Source organism: Musca autumnalis, unplaced genomic scaffold, assembly GCF_047663935.1.
Source record: "Musca autumnalis isolate F117 unplaced genomic scaffold, ASM4766393v1 scaffold_2, whole genome shotgun sequence".
Classification (NCBI taxonomy): Eukaryota; Metazoa; Arthropoda; class Insecta; order Diptera; family Muscidae; genus Musca; species Musca autumnalis.
The window spans coordinates 138,368,950-138,392,070 of NW_027411755.1; the positions used below are offsets into that span (position 1 = coordinate 138,368,950).

General features: G+C 35.9%; 1 protein-coding gene across 1 annotated transcript in view; it reads right to left on the minus strand.

Annotated features, from left to right (window-relative positions):
• The window catches only part of LOC141392395 (uncharacterized), a 32,625-nt gene extending 10,024 nt beyond the window's left edge, over positions 1–22,601 (minus strand). The window contains exon 1 of the mRNA XM_073965343.1: positions 21,411–22,601. Within this exon, the coding sequence (XP_073821444.1) occupies positions 21,411–22,601 (1,191 nt within the window). The remainder of the gene's footprint in view (positions 1–21,410) is intronic.
• Between the last annotated feature and the right edge of the window lie 520 nt (positions 22,602–23,121).

Sequence of the window (23,121 nt, forward strand, 5' to 3'; positions counted from 1 at the left end):
ATCATCTTATTTTCCTCTTTTAGAAGTTCGATATTGTGTTTCAAATCATCATTAGTTGCCCTTAACTTGTTCACTTCTTCAGTAAGACTTGATATTTTCCCCAATACATCTTCATTACACTCCTTGATAATGGCTTTCAAGCTGGCCACACTTAAATCGCCAACTTTTTGTTCATTACTCATTTTGAATTGCTTTGTGTTATTCAAAGCTTCTCCTTCCGGAGATAGATTTCTAGCTTTCCTTTTTTCCAGTTTGTTCCGATATTTTTTCTTTGGGCCACTGTAATTTCAAATTAACGGACAGCGTAACATAAATGCGACTCTGCTATAATAATAGTTGTGTAAACACGGCTATTTTAATGAAATGTCACAATTTGCAGCAGCAGCTGTTGTTTGTTACCGTTTTGATTAGTTGGTTATCTAACCGATCATCGGTTAACATAAAATAACTTCGTTGTGCAATTTTTGTAATAATATTAATGAATTTTATAAATGTTTTGTTTAAATATTTGTTTAATTTCGAGTTGTTACGATTGCTTTCATAAACTTTGTGCCGATATATCACTGTCGATTACACTGTGCCACAAATTTGAACTCAAGGTCTGTGCGGTGGAAAATTCCTTTTGGAGATGAAAGCCCTTGGTGAGTATATTAAGAACCCAAAAGGAAATTTTCCCCATAGGTCAAGTTTCTGAGATATCGAGCGATGAAGTTTTGATTTTTTTCTATAATACATGGGAAAATTGTTCCATATCTCTGTTTGGCGTTGTTGCAGCTTCGTTTTGAGATTACATTTCTTCAGTCAAATCGTATGGCGAATCTTTTTGTGGAATATTTCATTCTTCTAACTCAATTCCTTTCATGTCCTTTTCGTCCTTTCTTTCTTGAACGTAGTAAAAGTACCATAAGATGAGATTTTACAGCAACCAAATATTCAACAAAAATGTTGCTCAGAGAATTTTAGGTACGGTTCTCATTGACAACTAATGGATATTGTCACGTTTTCATTGTCTTTCTTGACATTTACCCGGTTTTTGTTCAGAAAAAAACCTATGTTTTGTTTTCTGTATATTCGTTATTTGTTATGTATTGGTAGGTCGACATAACCATTGGTTATCGCTTATATTGACATTTGGGATGTATCTGAAATATTTACCATATATAGCTCCCGATATGCTGAACACGTTAATGACAAATTTTCTTGGATAATAGATCCGGTTATCTAATATTTTGAACCGGATATAGCGATATAAAACCCGTATTTTGTACCGATTTTAAGTAACCGATTAAGCTTATATGTATACCATTAGAAAGCTAATAAAATTGCCAATCAGGGAAAATAATTTTTTTGACAGCATTTTACCTGAGTTCAGTGCTAAAACAAAAACCAGTATTCTCGAACCGTTTTTAAGGAAAAATATCACTGCGCGTAAATATGGAGATAAAAGCTTGGTGGGTGAAATATTCTTTTTGCCGATGAAAGTCGATGAAGTTAATATTATGAACCCGGAAGGACAGTTATGCCATAGGTCAAACTTCTGAGTTATAGCGAAATGGAATTTATGTTACGGGTTTATTGTCGTTCTCTTAAAGTTCATCAAGAATGTATGCATCACGCCATAACTCAGAAGTTTGACCTATGGCATAACTGTCCTTCCGGGTTCATAATATTAACTTCATCGACTTTCATCGGCAAAAAGAATATTTCACCCACCAAGCTTTTATCTCCATATTTACGCGCAGTGATATTTTTCCTTAAAAACGGTTGAAGAATACGGGTTTTTTGTTTTAGCACCGAACTCAGGTAAGATGCTGTCAAAAAATTTATTTTCCCTGATTGGCAATTTTATTAGCTTTCTAATGATATACATATAAGCTTAATCGGTTACTTAAAATCGGTACAAAATCCGGGTTTTATATCGCTATATCCGGTTCAAAATATTAGATAACCGGATCTATTTTCCAAGAAAATTTGTCATTAACGTGTTCAGCATATCGGGAGCTATATATGGTAAATATTTCAGATACATCCCAGATGTCAATATAAGCGATAACCAATGGTTATGTCGACCTACCAATACATAACAAATAACGAATATTCAGAAAAACAAAACATAGGTTTTTTCTGAACAAAAACCGGGTAAATGTCAAAAAAGACAATGAAAACGTGACAATATCGATTAGTTGTCAATGAGAACCGTACCTAAAATTCTCAGAGCAACATTTTTGTGGAATATTTGGATGCTGTAAAATCTCATCTTATGGTACTTTTACTACGGTTCAAGAAAGAAAGGACGAAAATGACATGAAAGGAATTGAGTTAGAAGAATGAAATGTTCCACAAAAAGATTCGCCATTCGATTTGACTGAAGAAATGTAATCTCAAAACGAAGCTACAATAACGGCAAACAGAGATATAAAGCTATTTTCTCAAGCACCATAGGCGAAAATTCAAAAAATTCATTGCGCGATATCTCAGAAACTTGACCTATGGGGAAAATTTCCTTTTGGGTTCTTAATATACTCATCAAGGGCTTTCATCTCCAAAAGGAATTTTCCACCGCACAGAAACCTTGTTGCACAGTGTTATATGAAATAGTTTTTGGTGTCCAAACTACTGCTTTTCCCTCTTAAAAAGAACACTTTTTTGGAGCTCACTTAAGGTGCATGTTTACTTTAACAGACTTTTACTTAACAAGGAATGGATGACACAAGATATATTGAACTTGATGGACCAGAGAACAAAATATAAAAATATTAATCATGAATTATATTGGGAGCTGAATAGGGAAATTCAAGCTTCCATACGCACTGCAAAAACTGAATGTCTAAAAAACCAATGTCTGGAAATTGAAAGACTACAAAAACTACACGACGATTTCAACCTCCATCGAAAACTAAAAGAAATTGCCGGTGCATACCGAAAGACGTCATCAAATGTATTGTGTAATAAAAGCAAAAAACCTTTATTTGACATTGATGAAAAGAAAACTTTATGGAGAGACTACATAAAAGAAGTATTTACGGACGACACCAGATGAATCTTTGAGCAGCACTCCCAGCAACATCTATCAGGAACAGCAATAAGTAGAGTAGAAGTAGAATCTGCAATAAAGTCGCCAAAAGATAAAAAAGCGTGCGTCCCAGATGAGATTCCCTCTGAAATTTTAAAATTAATAAATCATGAAAACATGGATCTCTTAACAAAATTATTCAACAACATATATGATACAGGCCTATACCCACAGGAGTGGTTAAAATCGACATTTATTACCATCCCTAAAAAAGTCACGCTAAATACTGTCACGAGTTCAGACTAATTAGTCTTATGAGCCATGCTCTAAAAATATTCCTTAGAATTATTCATTCAAGAATATATCCGAAATGAGAAAGGGTAATGGGAACGTCTCAGTTCGGCTTCAAAGAAGGCATGGGTACCAGAGAAGCCCTTTTTTCCATAAACACTCTGATACAGAAATGTAGAAACGCCCAAAAAGATGTATTCCTATGTTTCGTTGATTATGAAAAGGCCTTCGACAACGTACTACATGATAAACTGATAGACATTCTTAACTCAATAAATATAGATGAGAAAGAAATACAATGTATAAAGAGTCTATACTGGCACCAGACTGCTCAAATTGAGGTAAACGGAGAAATGACGGAAAGTATAGCTATATCCAAAGGAGTCAGGCAAGGGTGTACTGTCCCCATTGCTTTTCAATATTTATTCGGAACAAATATTTCACGAATCGATAAATAGATTGCGAAATGGCATCCATATAGGCAGTACGGTTTTAAACAACATTAGATATGCTGATGACACAACTCTAATGGCACATAACATATCCCAACTCCAGAACCTTGTGGATATACTCTCAATTTGCAGTGAAAAATATGGCTTAAAAATTAATATCCAGAAGACAAAATTTATGATTATAAGCAAAAAACAAGAACACAATAACGCCATATTAAAAATACACAATTCAAACATACAGAGAGTTAAGACTTTTAAATATCTTGGAGCTACAATTACCGAACAATGGGACTCCTCGAAGGAAATAAGATGCCGAATAGAGTTGGCGAGAGATGCATTTTTGAAATACAAGCGAGTTTTTACCAGCCATGACGTCAATCTTGAAACGAAGACTCGATTTGTCAAAGCATATGTGTGGTCAGTCCTACTGTACGCAATGGAGGTGTGGACAGTGAAATCTGCCGATATTAAAAAGTTAGAAGCCTTAGAAATATGGATATATCGGCGAATATTAAAAATTCCTTGGACTGCTCATGTTTCAAATGCTGAAGTATTGAGGAAAATGCATTGCGAAAGAGAACTCATCACAGCCATAAAGAGAAGAAAAACTGCTTATTTTGGACATATTATGAGGAATCAAAAATATAAATTATTACAAAATATAACCCGCATAAAAATTGAAGGAAACCCCATTAGAGGAAGAAAAGAGTTAACATGGCTTGATAACATCACGGAATGGACTGGTATTCGAGATGTCACAAATCTATTAAGCATGGCGAGAGACAGAGAGGGATTTGCAGATTTGATAAATAATGTATGAAAACAAATAATGTATATATGATAATTGTAATTAAATTGTATTGGTCGCTTATATTCGGAAAACGAATGTGCAAATAAAGAAGAAGAAGATATTCATAAGGACACCTGGCTGTCGCCAGATCAAAGAACAAGAAATCAAATTGATCACGTTGTGATAGATGGAAGACATGTATCAAGCGTGTTGCATGTACGATCGTTCCGAGGTTCAAACATAGACTCGGACCACTACCTTGTTGCAGCAAAGGTACGTACCAGATTAAAAGTAGCAGACAAAGCGCGAACCAACACAACACAGAAGTTGGACATCGGTAAGCTGCAATCACAGCAGATAGCCACAGCATATTCCACACAACTGACCCAACTGCTTAATCGAAGCACTCCTCGTCCCGATAACATATCAGGACAATGGCAAAATATTGCCCACTCCATGCAAACAGCCGCAAAATCAGTACTTGTATACTAGAGACCTCCATCAAGGAATCCATGGTATGACCAGGAGTGTCGTGCTGCTACCGAAGAAAAAAATGCGGCATATAGGGCTACTTTACAATCAGAAGCAACGCGTAGCGCACGACAGAGGTATCGAGAGAAAAGGAGAGAGGAGAATCGTCTTTTCTGCAGGAAAAAGAGAGAGATGGAAAAGCGGGAGTGTGAACAAATCGAGATATACAGGAGACAGAATGAAGTCCGAAAATTCTACCAAAGAGTGAAACATTAAATTTATGGCTTTGGAACTGGCACATCCTCCTGTAGATACCAGCAAGGTAATCTGGTAACTGATACAGATAGTGTGCTAAGGATATGGAAAGATCATTTTTCCAAACTGTTGGTATCCAATAGTAGCGAAGTCGACGAAGATACCACAGATCCAATCCCAGAAGATGGTATTGAATGTATACCACCCGGCGAAGATGAGGTAAATAGAAATAAACCGGCTGAAGAATAATAAGGCAGCACGAGCTGATGGCCTGATAAGGTGTATGGTGTATCAGCTAGTTAGCTCCATCAGTCAGGAAGAACGCTTACCCGACGATTGGAACCAGAGCATGCTGTGTCCCGTCCATAAGAAAGGAGATAAGACTTTATGCTCCAACTATAGGAGCATAAGTCTTCTCTCTATCGCATACAAGATATTGTGCGAACGACTAAAGCCCATGGTCAACGAAATAATTGGACCATACCAATGCGGCTTTAGACCTGGCAATTCCACCATTGACCAGATATTTACCCTGCGACAAATCCTGGAGAAGACCCAAGAAATGCAGATCGACACCTACCACCTTTTTGTCGATTATAAAGCAGCCTTCGACAGCCCGCTACGTTCAAAGCCATGTTTGAATTTGGTATCCCCGCAAAGCTCATTCGGCTTTGTAAAATGACTCTAACTGACACAAGATCTTCAGTTAAAATAGGAAAGAACCTCTCCGAAGAGTTTTATACTAAAAGAGGTTTTAGGCAAGGAGACAGCCTTTCGTGTGATCTTTTCAACATCCTGCTAGAAAAGGCTATACGAGAGGCAAAGGTCAAAAGAAGTGGCACAATCTACACCAATAGCCACATGCTACTTGCTTATGCTGATGATATAGACATCATGGGACGCTCAGTAAAAGAAGTAACCGATACCTTTATGAAGGTCGAAGGAAAATCTGCTAAAGTGGGTCTGGCGGTAAACGGCGAGAAGACCAAGCTGATGGTGTCGACGCGCAATGCGTCTATTGAGATCGGACCAACTGTTGAAGTTGGTTCCTATAATTTTGAGGTAGTAAAAGACTTCGTATACCTCGGCACCGCCTTAAACTCAGCAAACGACATCTGTTGTGAAATAAAAAGAAGAATTGTATTGGCCAACAGATTCTACTTTGGCTTAAGTAAGCACTTTAAAAACAAAACCACAACTCGTCAAACAGAAATAATGCTTTACAAAACACTGATACTACCCGTGCTGATATATCGTTCCGAAGCCTGGGTACTTGCCCATGCAGATAAGGCAGTGCTTGGCGTGTTTGAGAGAAAAATTCTTCGAAAGATCTACGGACCAATCTGCGTTGACGTGAATATCGACGTCGTATGAACCACGAGCTGTATCTGCTATACAACGACATCAATATTGTTAAACGTATCGAGATGCAGCGATTGCGTTTTTCTTTTTAGCGGGTTCATCATCGTTCATTCTTATTATATAGCCTATATAATAAGAATGAGCGATGATGATAAATCTACTTCAGAAGGAACATTTTGCAAAACCCTTTAAAAGTGCTCCCATGGGCTTCATAGTTGTTTTTTCTAAAACATAAACCAATATTTACAATTTTCCCGATTGAGCTTTTGTATCCTCTTACAACACGCAATATCAAATAACAGCAACCTCGGTTCGAAAATTAAACAAAAACTAAACACCTCGAAATCTATCAAATTGGGCAATACCGGTTCATTGAGGCTAGACTAAAACCTGGATATACATACCTATAAGAGTAGTATTTAGCGAGTAAGTTTATATCTTCTGGGAACATACTAATAACCAATTCGGTAGAAAAAATGTGAATACATTTTTAAGAAAACACAAATTATGGCCCGATATTTATATCAAAGCTTTATAAATTTTTTTATTTTTGAAATTGTACAACATTTTATTTTGGATCCAACGAAGTCTACAAATCAAAATCGGGACAGTACAATACCTAAAAAAGTACTAAAATCGCCATAAGATGGGAGGACGTGTATGTACAACTATATCTTCTCCAGGAGATGATCAAATAATTATACGAATTATAAAACAAATCTCTCAGAGGTCATCAAAATATGTTAAAAGAAGTCTTAACATCGATAATTCTATACAAACCCATCCGATATATACCATGGATACCGGTACACCAATATAGGCAAATTTTAGGAAAACAGTAATTTCAGTCACGAAATGATGCCTGAGAGTGTCCTCTTTCAGCGCATATATACTTTTGTACACGTCCCGTTCCGTCCGTTTAACACGTTTTTGAATTTTCTGAAATTACGTGGGTAAAAATGTGTGTTTTTTCTATACCGATTTCCATATAAATAATAGCTTTTTTACACAAATGGACATTTTTTAATAAATTAGTTTTTATAATAAAAATTAACATCAAGACAGTACAATATCTAAAAAAGTTTTAAAATCGCCATAAGATGGAAGGGGTGTATGTACAACTACATCTTCTCCAGGAGATGATCAAGTAATTATACGAATTATTAAACAGATCTCTCAGAGGTCATCAACAGATGTTAAAAGTAGTCTTAACACCGATAATTCTGTACAAACCCTTCCGATACATACCATGGATAAAGGTACACCAATACAGGCAAAATTTAGGTAAACAGTAATTTCCAGGAAAAATGGAATTCATATAAATTTGGCAAAACAATTTAGGAATTGTTTTTGTAATATTAAAACCGAGTACGTTTCGTGGACTTAAATCAATATGAAATTATAAGATTTACCTACACAAATATTTGCAAAACAAATTTTTAAATCCATAAATTACTTCAGAAGTATATAAAATATGAAATTGTCATTCCAGTTGCAAATGTTTTAAGCAGCACTGTATATCGGTCTATACCAAAACGTTAACCTTTACTGTCTGATTTTTTGTAAGGGATGTTTTATACCTGTTATAATGTTCTGCACCGCTTCCAAAGACTAAGTACTAAACTTCAGTATTTTCGTTTTCATAATGTGGCTAAAACTATCAAAATACGGAAAATCGAGAGTAATGTTCTATGGGGGCTGTATCCCAACGTCGACATGTACTTCGAAATTTCTGGAGGAAAGTTTTGTAAATCGAACGAAGACTTAATACCAAATTTCAGTAATTTTGGTTGAATAATGCGACTAAAAAAAGTGAAAAAATCACTTAGCGCAAAAAAATGGAATTTACTTGTGAACATTTTCGTCCAAGAATTTTTCACAACTTTCGACGTGGATAATCCCCGCAAGAGTGTATCGATCAAATTAAATCTTTGAATGTCGATAAAGAACCATCGCATAGGACTATGAAAAATTGCTTTAAGGAATTCAACTGTGGTCGGCACTCACCAAAAAAACGAAGGTCGTAAGGGTCGCCCAAAATCGGTCGTTGTGCCATTACTTGGCCATTACTTCTACCAACTAACATTTGATATTGCATGAACACCTGGCCGCAAAAAAGGCTTCTGTGAATTGGTTTAAAGAAATGGTGCATAAAATCAATCGCGGTGTTTCAAACGACGTTTATAAGATCACCGCAGACGACGAATTTAGGATCTATGCTTAGGAGCCTGAAACAAAGCAGGAATCGGCCGTTTAGGTCTTCGAAAGCGAGCCAAATCAAACAAAAGTTGTTCATGGAAGAAGCACTTCGAAGCAAAAGGTTGATTGTTTCTTAAGAAAATTTGACCATGTGGCTACACGACGGTTTGTTTGCCTGAAGCCTCCTGAGAAATTCGAAAAACAACAAGAGAAGACAAATCGTTCTGCATCATGGCAATGTGTGCTCTCACACATCGTTTCAAACCAGCGCCAGTTTGACCGGACAAAACGTGTAATTGATGGATTATCCGCCGTACAGCCCTGACTTGGGATCCACTGACTTCATTTGATTCCAGCACATCAGGAAAAAAGGAGTGGTCAACGATTTTTGTTGTCTGTAGATGCTGTAAAAGCGTGTTTTGGAGGTTCTCAATCGGGGTGGAAAAATTGCTTCGCCTATAGGTTTGAGCGCACGAAAAAGTGTATAAATCATGCTGGAGACTTCGTAAGAAAACAATAAAACCGTTTTTGATGGTAAATATTCCCGTTTTCATTGTTAGGCCAGATAGTTATAGTTCAGCAATCGTATGAGGGCTATATGAAGACTTAGATCACCTATACCGAGAAATTTTACGTGAAAAGTTTTGTACCGCCAGTGAGGACTAAAGTCGAAATTTTAGCCACGGAATTATGCCTCAGATAATCCTATTTCAGCGCATATATACTTTTTTACCCGTCCCGTTCCGTCCGTTTAACACTTTTTTGATTTTTTTTTTTTGAAATTACATGGGTAAAAATGTGTGTTTTTCCATACCGTTTCCCATATAAATTATAGCTTTTCCACACAAATGGACATTTTTTTAATAAATGGGTTTTTATAAGAGTTATAAGAGTAAAAACCCAAAGAGTATTTTTTTTAAATTTTGGAAAAAATATTAAATTTAAAAAGTTACAAGACCATCTGAAGCGTTGCAACATCATCACTGTTGTCGACCCTTATACCCGAAATCAGACCAAATTTCCCAAATAGTAGCACGAACCCTGAAGGTGCAAGAGTTAGTGTAATTACTCTTGAAATCAACAGGCTAGTAGGCGAACATATACGAAAAAAGTGACAAGACCTCTTCGAGGATAGAGAAGACTTCCCTCCAGTCGTGTTTGGAACTTTGGATGATCAGCTATATGTGTGGACGCCAGTAGTTTGAAGAATTGAGAAATAAGAAGTCCAAGACCCATAGAGCGAAACATAGAGTTCCCCTAGGCGGGATGATATCTCAGGAACTTTTTAACTTCTACCTTTCTGAAATGTCACACCGCCCAGATGGCATAGATATCGTAATGTATGCGGATGATTGTACTATCTTAGCGTTGATGACGTATGTGATATGTTAAATGTCTACCTAACTGACTAAATGCAGTTCTTCCCTCTGAGGAATATGAAAATATCCGCCACTAAATCAAATGTCACACTGTACACCTCCTGGACGGCTGAAATAAGGCTCACCCTGCACCAAGCCACAGGTAGTTGCAAACATGAGTGGTTTTTATTTAATTGTTGTCTTTTTAGGACGATGGTCATTAATTTGAAGTGGTTTTGTGTTGAAAATGTGATATCTAGCGCAGTCCACATACATCCAACAAATACGATACGATCGTTTCGCTGGTGGTTTAATTCAGCTCATCAGGCATATTTTGATGTGGTGCTAGACAAAGGCTGAGTTTAAAAACAAGTAAGCAAAGGCTATAGTCGGACGGGGCCGATCATGTGATACCTTACACCACAACCTCTAGGAAATAGCTATGCGCAACCACTTCGCACGCTGAATGTCTGGGTATGATTCCCAGGCCTAGCCACATCAAATTTTCAACGGTGGCATAATACCCGTGTGTAATGCTGCCGATATTTCCTGAGTATTTTAGCAATGAAAATCTTCTCTACAAGTGACAACTTAGGACACGCCTTTCGGATTCGGCGATAAAAAAATACGTCACATATCAATGACATAACATGAATCCATTGGTATAAGATAAGTCTCCACTGTCCCTACTGGGGTATTTGTGGAACAATTATATAAATTATACATTTCTAAACAATATGCCAAAATTGGAAAATTCACATTGATTGTGGGTTTATTGAAGATCTATCGTCCTCACATATACTGGGAATGCAAGCAGTTTTGTGATTTTCAGGGCATTTCGCAAATAGTTCATTGTGGTTATATACATATTTTATACCGATAGAAATTACTAATAATGAATAGAAATTCAAATAATTTGCATGCAAACAAGTTTATAAATCTCAAAATTTATCTTATTCAATTACACACCAAGTAAGATAGTCAGCTCCGCTAACGGTGATATACCCTCAGCATCTGACCAAAAAAGAAACAAACACAATAATTATACCGTATAAAATATATATATGAAGAAAAGACAAAATTTTTTAGTTTTCCATAAAAAAAAAATTAAAAATTTTTTTTAAGCTACATGAAAGATTTTTGGTACATAGATTGAGAAAAAAATCCCATTCTTAAATCTGTTCGTGATACTAATTTTGGTTATTGCGCGCAAAAGTTATGGCGGTTTCAATTCTGATAAAAAGAAAAAAATCTTTAAAAGACTCTAATCATTATATTGAGAAACTCTCTTAATAAGGGGCTCCCTACATACTATATGTTTACTGAGGTCCCATAACTTTAGTGAAAAAGTTGTGCATTTTCGCGGAAATTAGGAAAGAATTCCAAACAATTGGTAGTTTGCAACTTGTTTTAATAAAATTCAACCTGCTTATGCCTCTGAAAAATATATAAAAAATATGTACGTAATCTATACATCGCGAAGATTCAAATGAAACCAAAACTATACAAATCCGTTTAGTGGTTTTCATATTATAGCGAAAACAAAAATATATATTGAGGAAATTTACATAAAAAATACAAAAAACACCTGAAATCCGGCTTCAAAATGTCAGCATCCATAAAAGGTGGATGCAGTGGAAATTTTGGAAAGTGATACATTAGAAGTGTAATCTTCATTTTGTATTCTCCTACTTTTACTTTGGACAGATGTCCGTCATTTGAATGGTTTAATCAGAAATCGAATAGCAATGTAAAAAACCTGTATAGCTTCAACGTGTTTTTACCTATGTTTTTTCCTTTACGCGGTCGTAACTACCACGTAAATTAATTTTTTTTGTTAAATTTTTGAGCTTTGTACAAAAACATCTAAAATAATCCAGCAATAGTCATAGTTACTGGTAAACTACAATAGTTCGCGTATTATAATAGTGCAAACTTTGGCTTCATGGAAACTAAAAAATTTTGACTTTTCCTCATATATATTTTGTAGGTATCGTAATGTAAGGCTATACCAAATCAATTGTAGTAAGCTAACTTCTGATTTTTGAAAAGTTTGAGAATTCTTTTTTGGAAATTTTGGACCATTATCTCAGGAAGTATGGACCTTCTCCGGAAAAATTGTACCGTTGCATTAGGTACCATGAAAAGAACCTTCTTCAAAAAATTCAAATAGATCCGAGACTGGTCCTCAAACTGCACTTTTCCAAATTTTATGTAGGAGGTATAGTCCATATTGCAACCTGATACATTACTGGATGAAATAATAGGATGTGCAAAGTTTGGACCAATTAGAAAATCCCCTTGAGAGTTATCTTGCGGATTTGCCATTTTAGTTAGGTTTCTTGCTTGTTTTTCAGGGTTTCTTGGACCTTTTTGGCCATAATCTCTGGAGATAAAGACTTGTCATTGCAATTGTACTATCGTAAAGGGGGCAGCAAGGACCATCTGCTGAAAAAAATTAAAACGATTCGATAGGACTCCTAAATTTCAATTTTCCAAATTTTGTGTGGGAGGTACTCGAAGGTGTGGACCGATATAGTCTTACCCGATCTATATCTGGAAGGAATAATAGTATATAGGAAGTTTGGACCAAATCAATTTCGCACTTCGACAGTTATCGTTCACATAATTTTGCAGAAAAATTTTGAACTTTTGTGGGGGAGGTGCCCGAAGGAGTGAACCGATATAGCCCATATTCTAAATAAAACTAAATTTGGGCAAAATTTGGTTGGAATCGGAAGATCCGTTCGGGAGTTATCGTGCGCACCAGCCAGCTAGACAGTAAGAGAGACAGATGAACGGACAGGGCTAAATCGATTCCAAATTGTTTGAAACAAATTTCGTCCAAACATAGTAGGGATCTAAAACCATTTTTTCGATGGGCACATCTTTGGTCGTATTATGTATATTTTGTATTAATCTAAAGGCTGAGGGTATAAAATATTTTACCATAATATGGTATTATGTAGCCTACTTTGCCGCTATATGCCAGGAATAAAAATATGGACCAAAAATAAACAGGCTGAGCCCGGCTGGGATTTGAACCCACGTCCTTGAAAAACATATCAAAAATGTTGTCATGGCGTGTTAGCGTTCAAAGCCAACTCATAACTTCAAAGTCAGCGCAAAAAGCGTTTGTCATGAAGAAAATACATTTCTGTGGCCAAGTATCCGCGTTAATGTAAAAAAACACATTTGCATTTGAAAAACGATAAGTTCTAGGACAGAGAAGCCATTACATAGTCGATACGTCCGAAGATTTGCTTTACCACCAATGAAACCAGGTAACGTAATTTGGTGACTATGTGGGTTCGAGTCCTTGGCTTTCCTTTTTCACTTGCAAATTAACCAAAATCATTAAAAAATGATCTTCGCCCTAAAAAGGCAAAATTTCATAAAATTTTTATACTTTTCATACAAAAGTAATGGTCCATTTCACCGCTTAATAATATCGGATCATCATCCAAAATTGTAGGTATCTTCTTCGACCTAAACCCTTACCTCGTGCAAAATTTCGTGACTATTGAGCTATAATTGTATTATTATGATTACACTTCAAGCAACAAATTGGATATATTAGGCTGTAACTCTGTTATCTGACCGTGTAAATCAATACAATTGGCATCAATGGAAAGGGCAAGTGTTGGTCTTCCAAATATTATTTATGTGGGCGGAATGTGTCTTCCACGAATAAAGATATAACCGGTATATTAAAAATTTTCACAATTTTCACACAAAATTTATGGTCCATTTAACCATCTAAACATCATCCGATCACCATCTCAAATCGCAAGCATCTTATTTGTCATATACTGTTATCTTGTTCGAATTTTCGAGGCCATCGGGCTATTATTGCGACCAACAGATCAGCTACAAAATCGGATAAAAATTATGTTTTTGGTCCATTTCACCCGCTAAATATTTCACGATCATCACCAATAAGAATAGGTGTCCATTCTGGTCTAAACCCGACTTCCATGCAAAATTTCGTGACGATCGGTCCATAATTGCGGCCTGGAGTTTGATTACAATTTATAATGGACAGACGGACGGACGGACGTACGGACGTTTTTAGTCCACTTAAAATCCGAACGCTGCAGCCGCCTCAATTCATATTGGGCTCGAATTAGTGTCACGATACCAAACATATGACCTGCATGTGTATTGGGACCACACAACTTGCTGCATTTGTTTAGCTGCCCAGTTAACTTCAATCACCTGTCTCCTGATTCTTTATGGACTGTGCCAGTCCAGGTTGCAGAACTTTTGAATCTGGACACAGAGTAACCGGAACCAGATAACTTAAAAAAATGCACGAATGGACATGTTTGCATTTCTACAACAACAACAACATTCCCAATAGGAATTTTACAAATTGTATTGTTAGTATATCTTATCTTTACATATGTAGCGATCATCGCCAAAAACATACAACGTCACCATACAAAATTTAATCTGGAGTTTGATTACAATTTATGACCGACAGAAGGACGGGCGCGACAGTAGTGTGCACTACCGCCTTGCACTCAGAAGGTTTGCGGTTCAATTCCCAGGCCAAGCAACATCAAATTTTCAACGGTGGCAATAATAATAATAATAATAAGATGGACGGACGTACATAGCTAGATTGTTAATTTTTGGACAAAACTAACTTTTAATACCATCCAAGGTTCGATATAGGGTAATGATGTTCCATTAATGACTTAGAACTTCCTTTCATTTTTGAAATCAACAACTCTGACCATTGCAGAATTATTGGCAGCTTCTAAGAACCATGAAAGTTTTTGTTTATCTTCACTGTATCTGACCTATATGACCCAACATATAAAGGATCTGCAAATAATGTTACCCAACGTACCATTAAATTTCCAGATGCCATAACTTATGTCTACTGTGATGATGCCAACCCTTTTGAACTTCATAGAATATTCCACTTTTACTAGGAAACATTTCTGTCTACTGCCATACAAGACATTGCAGCTGCTAAAAGCATTGCGGTTGATTTGATTGCAAACAGAATATTTTATTACCATACAAAATCTTAGGTAAATAATTAGCGATCAACATGGAACCCTAGAAACCTTAGAAAAAAGCTTTCTGCATGCATCCTGAAGTTATATGACAGCAATAAAAAGTCTTTCTTTTCATTGTGGCAAATAAAAGTAACAACAAAGTTGCAGCTAATCACTGGTATTTGTTGCAATACATCTACATACGCATTTAGGGATGGATGCTGGGCTATAGAATATGCCTGAAGCCGCTGGGGGCAAATGCAAGAAACCAACTTGGGTATAAATGATGACACAAACCCATGGGCTAAAACATTGGCTCCATATGTGTCCTATTCGTCTGGTAATAATTAGAAAAAAAACAAGTAAAAAGTCGTTAAGTTCGGCTGGGCCGAACTTTTTATACCCTCCACCATAAAATAGTCTTAATTAAAATGGAATAACTAGCGTCCTTTTACAATTTTAGGTGGAACAACTTTTCGACAATTCACATAGGTTTCAATCAAGAAATTTTTGGCCAAAACCCTGTTTTTGAAGTTTCGCAATTTTAATTTTTTTTTGCACAGAATAATAAAAAACACATCAAGTCATCTGAAAATAATTAGTTTTTGTAAATAACGTTAGTATTCGTTGATTGGCGCAGTACCAAAGTTGACTCTTTTTTATGTAAAAATAAAACAGACTTTGTGCTGTAAAATATACAATTTTTGTTGTATTGCGTCGCTGCATAAATATACAGAAGTGAGACCAAAGCTATTATGAATCGGGAAGCTGTTAATGATTACTTTCATAATATTTATAAAAAGAACGATGAAATTTGTAAAATTAGGGTAATAAAATCAATATTTTTATATATGTTAAAAATTATTTTTTACAAATATTTTTTAAATATACTTAAACTTTTAAAAAAATGTCCAAATATGTCCACCTCCAAATCGAATTTGAAAGATAGCAGGGGGTCTGTACTAATAAATTCAGAAGTCAAATCGTGCTCAAATTTGCCACAGTTAAAATAAAGTGGATTTTTCTATTTTAAGATGTGAGAATTTTTTGTGAATACCTATTGTGACTGTACGTAGTATCCAATTGAAATAGAACGGTAATACCCACATCTATCGACCGATTTTCCTTAAAGTTCATATTTAAAGGTTTCAGAGTGTAGAAAACAAGTATGTATAATTTTTTTGAAAATAGGTCAATTTTTTGTCATAGCCCCCACATAAAAGTACCGTCCGATTTTAGATATTTTGTGGATTTTAGCGACACTTTATGACCGATTCGGCTGAAATTTGGTATTTTGACCTCTTGGAAGATATGGCGTAATTCCTGATGGCCCACAGGGTCTCTAACAAAATTTTATCACGCCATAACGCGGAAGTTCGACTCACGGCGGATCTGTCCTTCGGGGTTCATAATATACTCACCAAGGACTTTCTTCCCCAAGAGGAATTTTCCGTGCCCCAGACTGTCACCTCCATTTTGTTGCACAGTGTTATCTAATCTAATCTAAAAAATGTGTTCAGCGAGGTGAAAGGTACCACATACGGGGCTATATCAAAGAGTCAACCTATCTTTAAATTTTTTTGTGGAAAAGTTTTATAGCTGCAGGGAACTTCAAGAGTAAACTAGAGGGTAGTTTCATCAAAACAATGTAGACTCTCAAAAATGGACCCATGTTGACGAATTTTAGTGAAGAAATTTCGTGACCACGGAAATTCCCGAAAATCGGGAGCTACAGTTATATGGGGGGATATACCAAAACATGGACCTATATTGACGATTATTTTTGAATAGAAAAAATTGTAGCTAAAATTCTCAAAATACCGATCATTACAGCTAGTTCGGTTAAAATTTGCAGCTAAAATACTCAAAATACCGAAAATCGGGAGATACCGTTATATGGGGGCTATACCAAAACATGGACCTATGTTGACGATGTTTGGTGGGGATGTTTAATGACCACTGAGAATCTCAAATGGCAAATTACAGCTAGTTCGGTTAAAAATTGTAACTAAAATGCTCAAAATACCGAAAATCGGGAGGTACCGTTATATGGGGGCTATACCAAAACATGGACCTATGTTGACGATGCTTCGTGGAGATGTTTTATGACCACTGAGAACCTCAAATGTCAAATTACAGCTATTTCGGTTAAAAACTGTAGCTTAAATTCTCAAAATACCGAAAATTGGGAGGTACCGTTATATGGGGGCTATACCAAAACATGGACCTATGTTGACGATGTTTCATTGGAGATATTTTATGACCACTCAAAACTTCAAATGTCAAATTACAGAAAACTGTAGCTTAAATTCCCAAAATACCGAAAATTGGGAGGTACCGTTATATGGGGGCTATACCAAAACATGGACCTATGTTGACGATGTTTGGTGGGGATGTTTAATGACCACTGTGAATCTCAAATGGCAAATTACAGCTAGTTGGGTTAAAAATTGTAACTAAAATGCTCAAAATACCGAAAATGGGGAGGTACCGTTATATGGGGCCTATACCAAAACATGGACCTATGTTGACGATGTTCGGTGGGGATGTTTAATGAACACTGAGAATCTCAAATGGCAAATTACAGCTAGTTCGGTTAAAAATTGTAACTAAAATGCTCAAAATACCGAAAATCGGGAGGTACCGTTATATGGGGGCTATACCAAAACATGGACCTATGCCCATATCCTGTCGGATATAAGTTTGTTGATCACTAGGAACACTAAGTGCCAAATTATAGCTAATTCGGTCTGCAAATGTGTAGAAGAAAGTCAAAATACCTCAAATCCGGAGGTACCGTTACATGGGGGCTATACCAAAGAGTGGACCGATATAGCCCATCTTCGAACTTGACCTGCCTATGGAAAAAAGACCCTCGGGTGCAAAATTTCAGCACTCTATCTCAATTATTGCGGACGCTAGAGTGATTACAACAGACGGACAGACAGACGGACAGACGGACATGGCTAGATCGTCTTAGAATTTTATCCTGATCAAGAATATATATACTTTATAGGGTCGCAAATGATTAGTTCGATGTGTTACAAACGGAATGACAAACTTAATATACCCTCCATACTATGGTGGAGGGTATAAAAAAACAGAGCAAATAGTTAGCCGCCAGCTGACGCACAAAAGTTTATAGAACTGAGAACACACATCTGTAAATACATATGTGTTTATTTATGACGACTACAATTTAACAATCGTAAACTTTAATTTAATGTGTAAATAAGTAAAGGAAAATTTATAGTTGCTAGAGCTTGCAATGCAAAAGCCTTAAGTGGCGCTCTTAAGCCTATTTTTTAAAGGTAAATCAAAAGAGGTTCGTATACGTTCATATGTGACAAATATTACTACTTATCTTCAATACAATTTAAAATCGATTTTTCGTCCGTGTTCGTAAGTTGATTCGTGTGAAGGGTAAAATAAAAATTTGAATAACATCTTTCATTGTTGTAACTAAAGTTTTTTTCATCAGATTTTGTAGATCTGGTTGATTACTTAAAATGTGTTATATATTTACTTACTTAGTTGGCTTATTACAGAAGCTTTGTCCTATAAGATTAAGATTAAGTAATCTCAATCTATAATGTTTTTGTACAAACTTATTAATGGTTTGATTGATTGTCCCCAACTTCTGGAATTAATACGTTTTAATGCTCCCATCCGTTCTCTGAGGAATACTGAATATTTTTATATACCTTATCATAGAACACTGTATGCAATGAATGAGCCAATCTTAAAAATCCTTCGTGAATTTAATAGAATTAATGTACAGTCAAACCTAGATTTCTCTGATACTATTATAAAATTCAAAAATATGTTAAAATTAATTTATTTTTAATGCATTAGTCTGTAAGGAATTTGTACTCCATAGACGAAATAATTCCATTCCTCTCTGTTTGTTGCTTGGCTCTTTAGAGTACCACGCCTTTCCATCTCTTCTTGCACTTCTTTGCTCCATCGAAGCCTTGGCATGCCAGTTCTTCGTGTACCGCCATGTGGCCTGTATTTATACGCTTTTTAGCGTGTTCATCATCGATCATTATTAGACATCGGATTTTTGCATATTTTTGAAATTTCAACCAATTGTAACTACGAGGGCGGTTCGGAAACTTCTTAGCCTATCAATGAAGGAGAATAGTTAGTTTTTCAAAAATATTTTTATTTTCAATATAATCTCCTGAAACTTCAATACACTTAGTCCAACGCTTTTCTAGCAATTCTATCCCTTGATTAAAATAGTTTTCCTCAAGGTCTTCAAACAGTGGTTTACAACTGTAATTGCATCTTCATTTGAGGTACAACGCTTGCCAGCAAGGAATTTTTTTTGGATTTGGGAATCAATAAAATACCTTTGAAGTCCCAAAAAACCGTTGCCATAACCTTACCAGCCGATTGAATTGTTTTGGCCTTCTTTGGGGCACTTCCTCCAGCTTCAGTCCATTGTTTGGATTGTTCTTTTGTCTCTGGAGTATAGTGGTGGATCCATGTCTCATCAACAGTTATGAAACGACGCTTAAAATCCATTTTATTTCGCTTAAAACGATCCAAACAAGCTTGAGAAATGTTCATTCTTATGCTTTTTTGATCGACTGTTAACAAATGCGGCACCCATCTTGCAGAAAGCTTTTTCATCTGTAGTTCTTCATGCAAAATTAAATGGACTCGATCATTTGAGATGCCCATGATATTAGCAATTTCACGCACTTTTATTCGTCGATCTTCTTCTTCTTTATTTGCCTATTCGTTTTTCGAATTTTGCCGATCAATGCAATTATATACATACATATTACATCTGTTACATTATAAATTTCATTTTGGTGTTTATAAATTTCTTATTATCTCAGCAAATGACCCTCTGTTTCGGCTTTCGCTGAGAAGATTCCCAACATCTTGGATACCAGTCCACTCCTGTATGTTATTAATCCATATCATTTCTTTTCTTCCTCTAGTGGGTCTTCCTTCAATTTTTGTTCGGATTATATTTTGGAGTAGCTTATATTTGTTGTTTCGCATTATATGACCAAGATAAGCTGTTTTTCGTTTTATTATTATATGGATTATTTCCTTTTCCTGGTGTAGCCTTTGCAGTACCTCACTGTTTGAAACAAACTGCGTCCATGGAATTTTCAATATTCTTCTGTATGTCCACATTTCAAAAGCTTCTAGTTTTTTTAATATCTGTTGCCTTTAAGGTCCAAACTTCGACAGCGTATAACAGAACTGACCATACATATGTTTTCATGTATCGCAGCTTGGTTTTTATGTTTATATCATGGCTGGTAAAGATTTTCTTGTACTTGATGAATGCTTCCCTCGCCATTTCAATTCGGCATCTTATTTCGGATGAGTTATCCAGCTTGTCATTTATCACTGCACCGAGATATTTAAAGCTGTATACTCTCTCTACTGGTGTATCTTTTACTGTTAGTGTGAAAGGGGGACAGCGGTTTTCTTTGCTCACAATCATATATTTTGTTTTCTTAATATTGATTTTTAACCCATACAACTCGCTTTGTGCTACCAGCCTATTTAAGAGATATTGAAGACCTGACATGCTGTCAGCTAAGATTGTTGTGTCGTCTGCATATCTTATATTGTTGATGAAAGCGCCATTTACAAATATTCCTTTCTGAACATCTTTAAATGATTCCTGAAATATTTTTTCGGAGTATACATTGAATAGTAAAGGTGACAATATACATCCTTGCCTAACACCTTTAGATATTATAATATCTTCAGTCATATCTCCTTCAACATCAACCTGTGCTGTCTGTTGCCAATATAAACTTTTTATGCAGCGAATTTCCTTTTCTTCGATACCAATAGATGGAGGATTTCTACATGTTTATCGTGTTTGACTGTATCAAATGCTTTTTCATAGTCTATAAAGCAAATATAAACGTCTTTTTGAGCATTTTTACATTTTTGAAGAAGAACTTCAATTGAAAAAAGCGCTTCACGTGTTCCCATTCCTTCTTTAAAGCCGAATTGAGAGAATCCCAAAACATTTTCAAATCTTTTATATATCCTGCCATGAATTATCTTGAGAAAAATTTTAAGGGCATGGCTCATAAGACTAATTAGTCTATAATCGTTGCATGCTTTTGGATGTCCTTTTTTAGGAATAGCTATGAACGTAGATTTTAGCCAGTCCTGTGGATATTTACCGGTTTCATATATGCAATTAAAAAGCCTTACAAGTATGTTGATATTATCGCCTTCAATCAGTTTAAGAATTTCGGATGGGATTTCATCTGGACCACATGCTTTCTTCATTTTTAAAGATTTAATAGCAGCTTCAGTTTCGTGTTTAGTTATCGGAGTTCCTACTTGTGGCTCGGGGTCCATTATGTCGTAGTTTGATCTGTTTTCATCTGTATAAAGAGAGGTTATGTAATTCTGCCATATAGCTTTTTTCTCCGTAACATCAAAAACAGCTTCATTGTTGCTGTTGTATAGAACTTTTGGCAGTGATTTACGATATATTCCCGCTGCTTCCTTAATTTTTTTGTGGAGATTAAAATCGTCATGAAGTTCTTGTAATCTTTCGATCTCCTGGCATTGTTTGTTAAGATTGTCATTTTTCGCTGCTCTGATTGCAGATTGTACTTCTTTATTTAATTCATGATATAATTCGTAGTTGGAATTCTTATATTTTCGACGTTCTTCCATTAGGCCCAGTATTTCTGCAGTCATCCATTCATTCTTCCGTTTTCTTGGATTGCTTCCTAAATTATTATCTGCTATTGATTTTAGCGATTGTTTTACCGATTTCCACATGCTTTCACTGTCCATTCCTTCAATTTTACTAAATTCTTGCCCTATGAGGGCTTTTATTTCTGTTTTTGTCGATGGCTCATCAAGTTTCTCAACGTTAATTCTCTTACGTATTTTTTTCTTCATATTTGTCCTTAGCTTTGTCATCAGTAATACATGATCGGATGGGACGTCCGCTCCTGGATACGTAGAGGTTTTTGTTACAAAAGAAGAATAGCGTTTGTTAATTAATATATAATCGATTTGATTCCTCACTATGTTTGTTGGTCTATCCTGGGGTGACTTCCAGGTATACAGTCTTCTAGGGGGAAGGGAGAACATTGTGTTTGTAATTTTCATGTTATGTTCCTGGCAGAATTGGATCATTCTGCTGCCTCTTTCATTCCTCTCTCCTAGGCCATGTTTTCCCGTAATACCGGGCACTATATCTTGGCCCACTTTAGCATTAAAGTCGCCTTGAACTATTGCTATTTCATGGTGTTTAGGCATGTTCATTAAGTATTTAATATCTTCGTAAAACTCTTCGACTTCTTCTTTGCTTTTATCAGCGGTAGGTGCATATACTTGTATAATATTAATTTTTAGTGGTCTTGCTTCCAATTGTATAAGCATTGTTCTATCAGATTTTGGAATAAAGCCTGATACACATTTTGCTATATGTTTTTTAACAATAACTCCAACGCCGTTTCTGTGATTTTTATTCATATTTCCTGAATAAAACATTTTAACATTTTCAGAGACAAAGTCTCCACTGTCAGGCCACCAGGTTTCGCAGACTCCTAAAATGTCGATTTTCAATTTATTCATTTCATTCACGGTATTAGCAAACTTTCCAGATTCATAAAGACTTCGCACGTTCCATGTACCAATATTTAGAGTGTGTTTTGTTTTACCTCCGGGGATTCTTAGCACCCTCGTATGACCGGAGATTGAGGGCCGTTGTTCATGTGTGTCCATATTTGCATGATTTTCATGGGATATTACTTCAATGGTTTCCCGTTGCCTTCTGAAGGGTTTACAGTTTTCCTTTTGCGGTACCCATCATATGTTGAGCGTTCCCCTATCCACCACCTGGGGAGGCGTCCGATGGGAGACAATCATTCGTCGATCATTTAATACCATACCATGCACT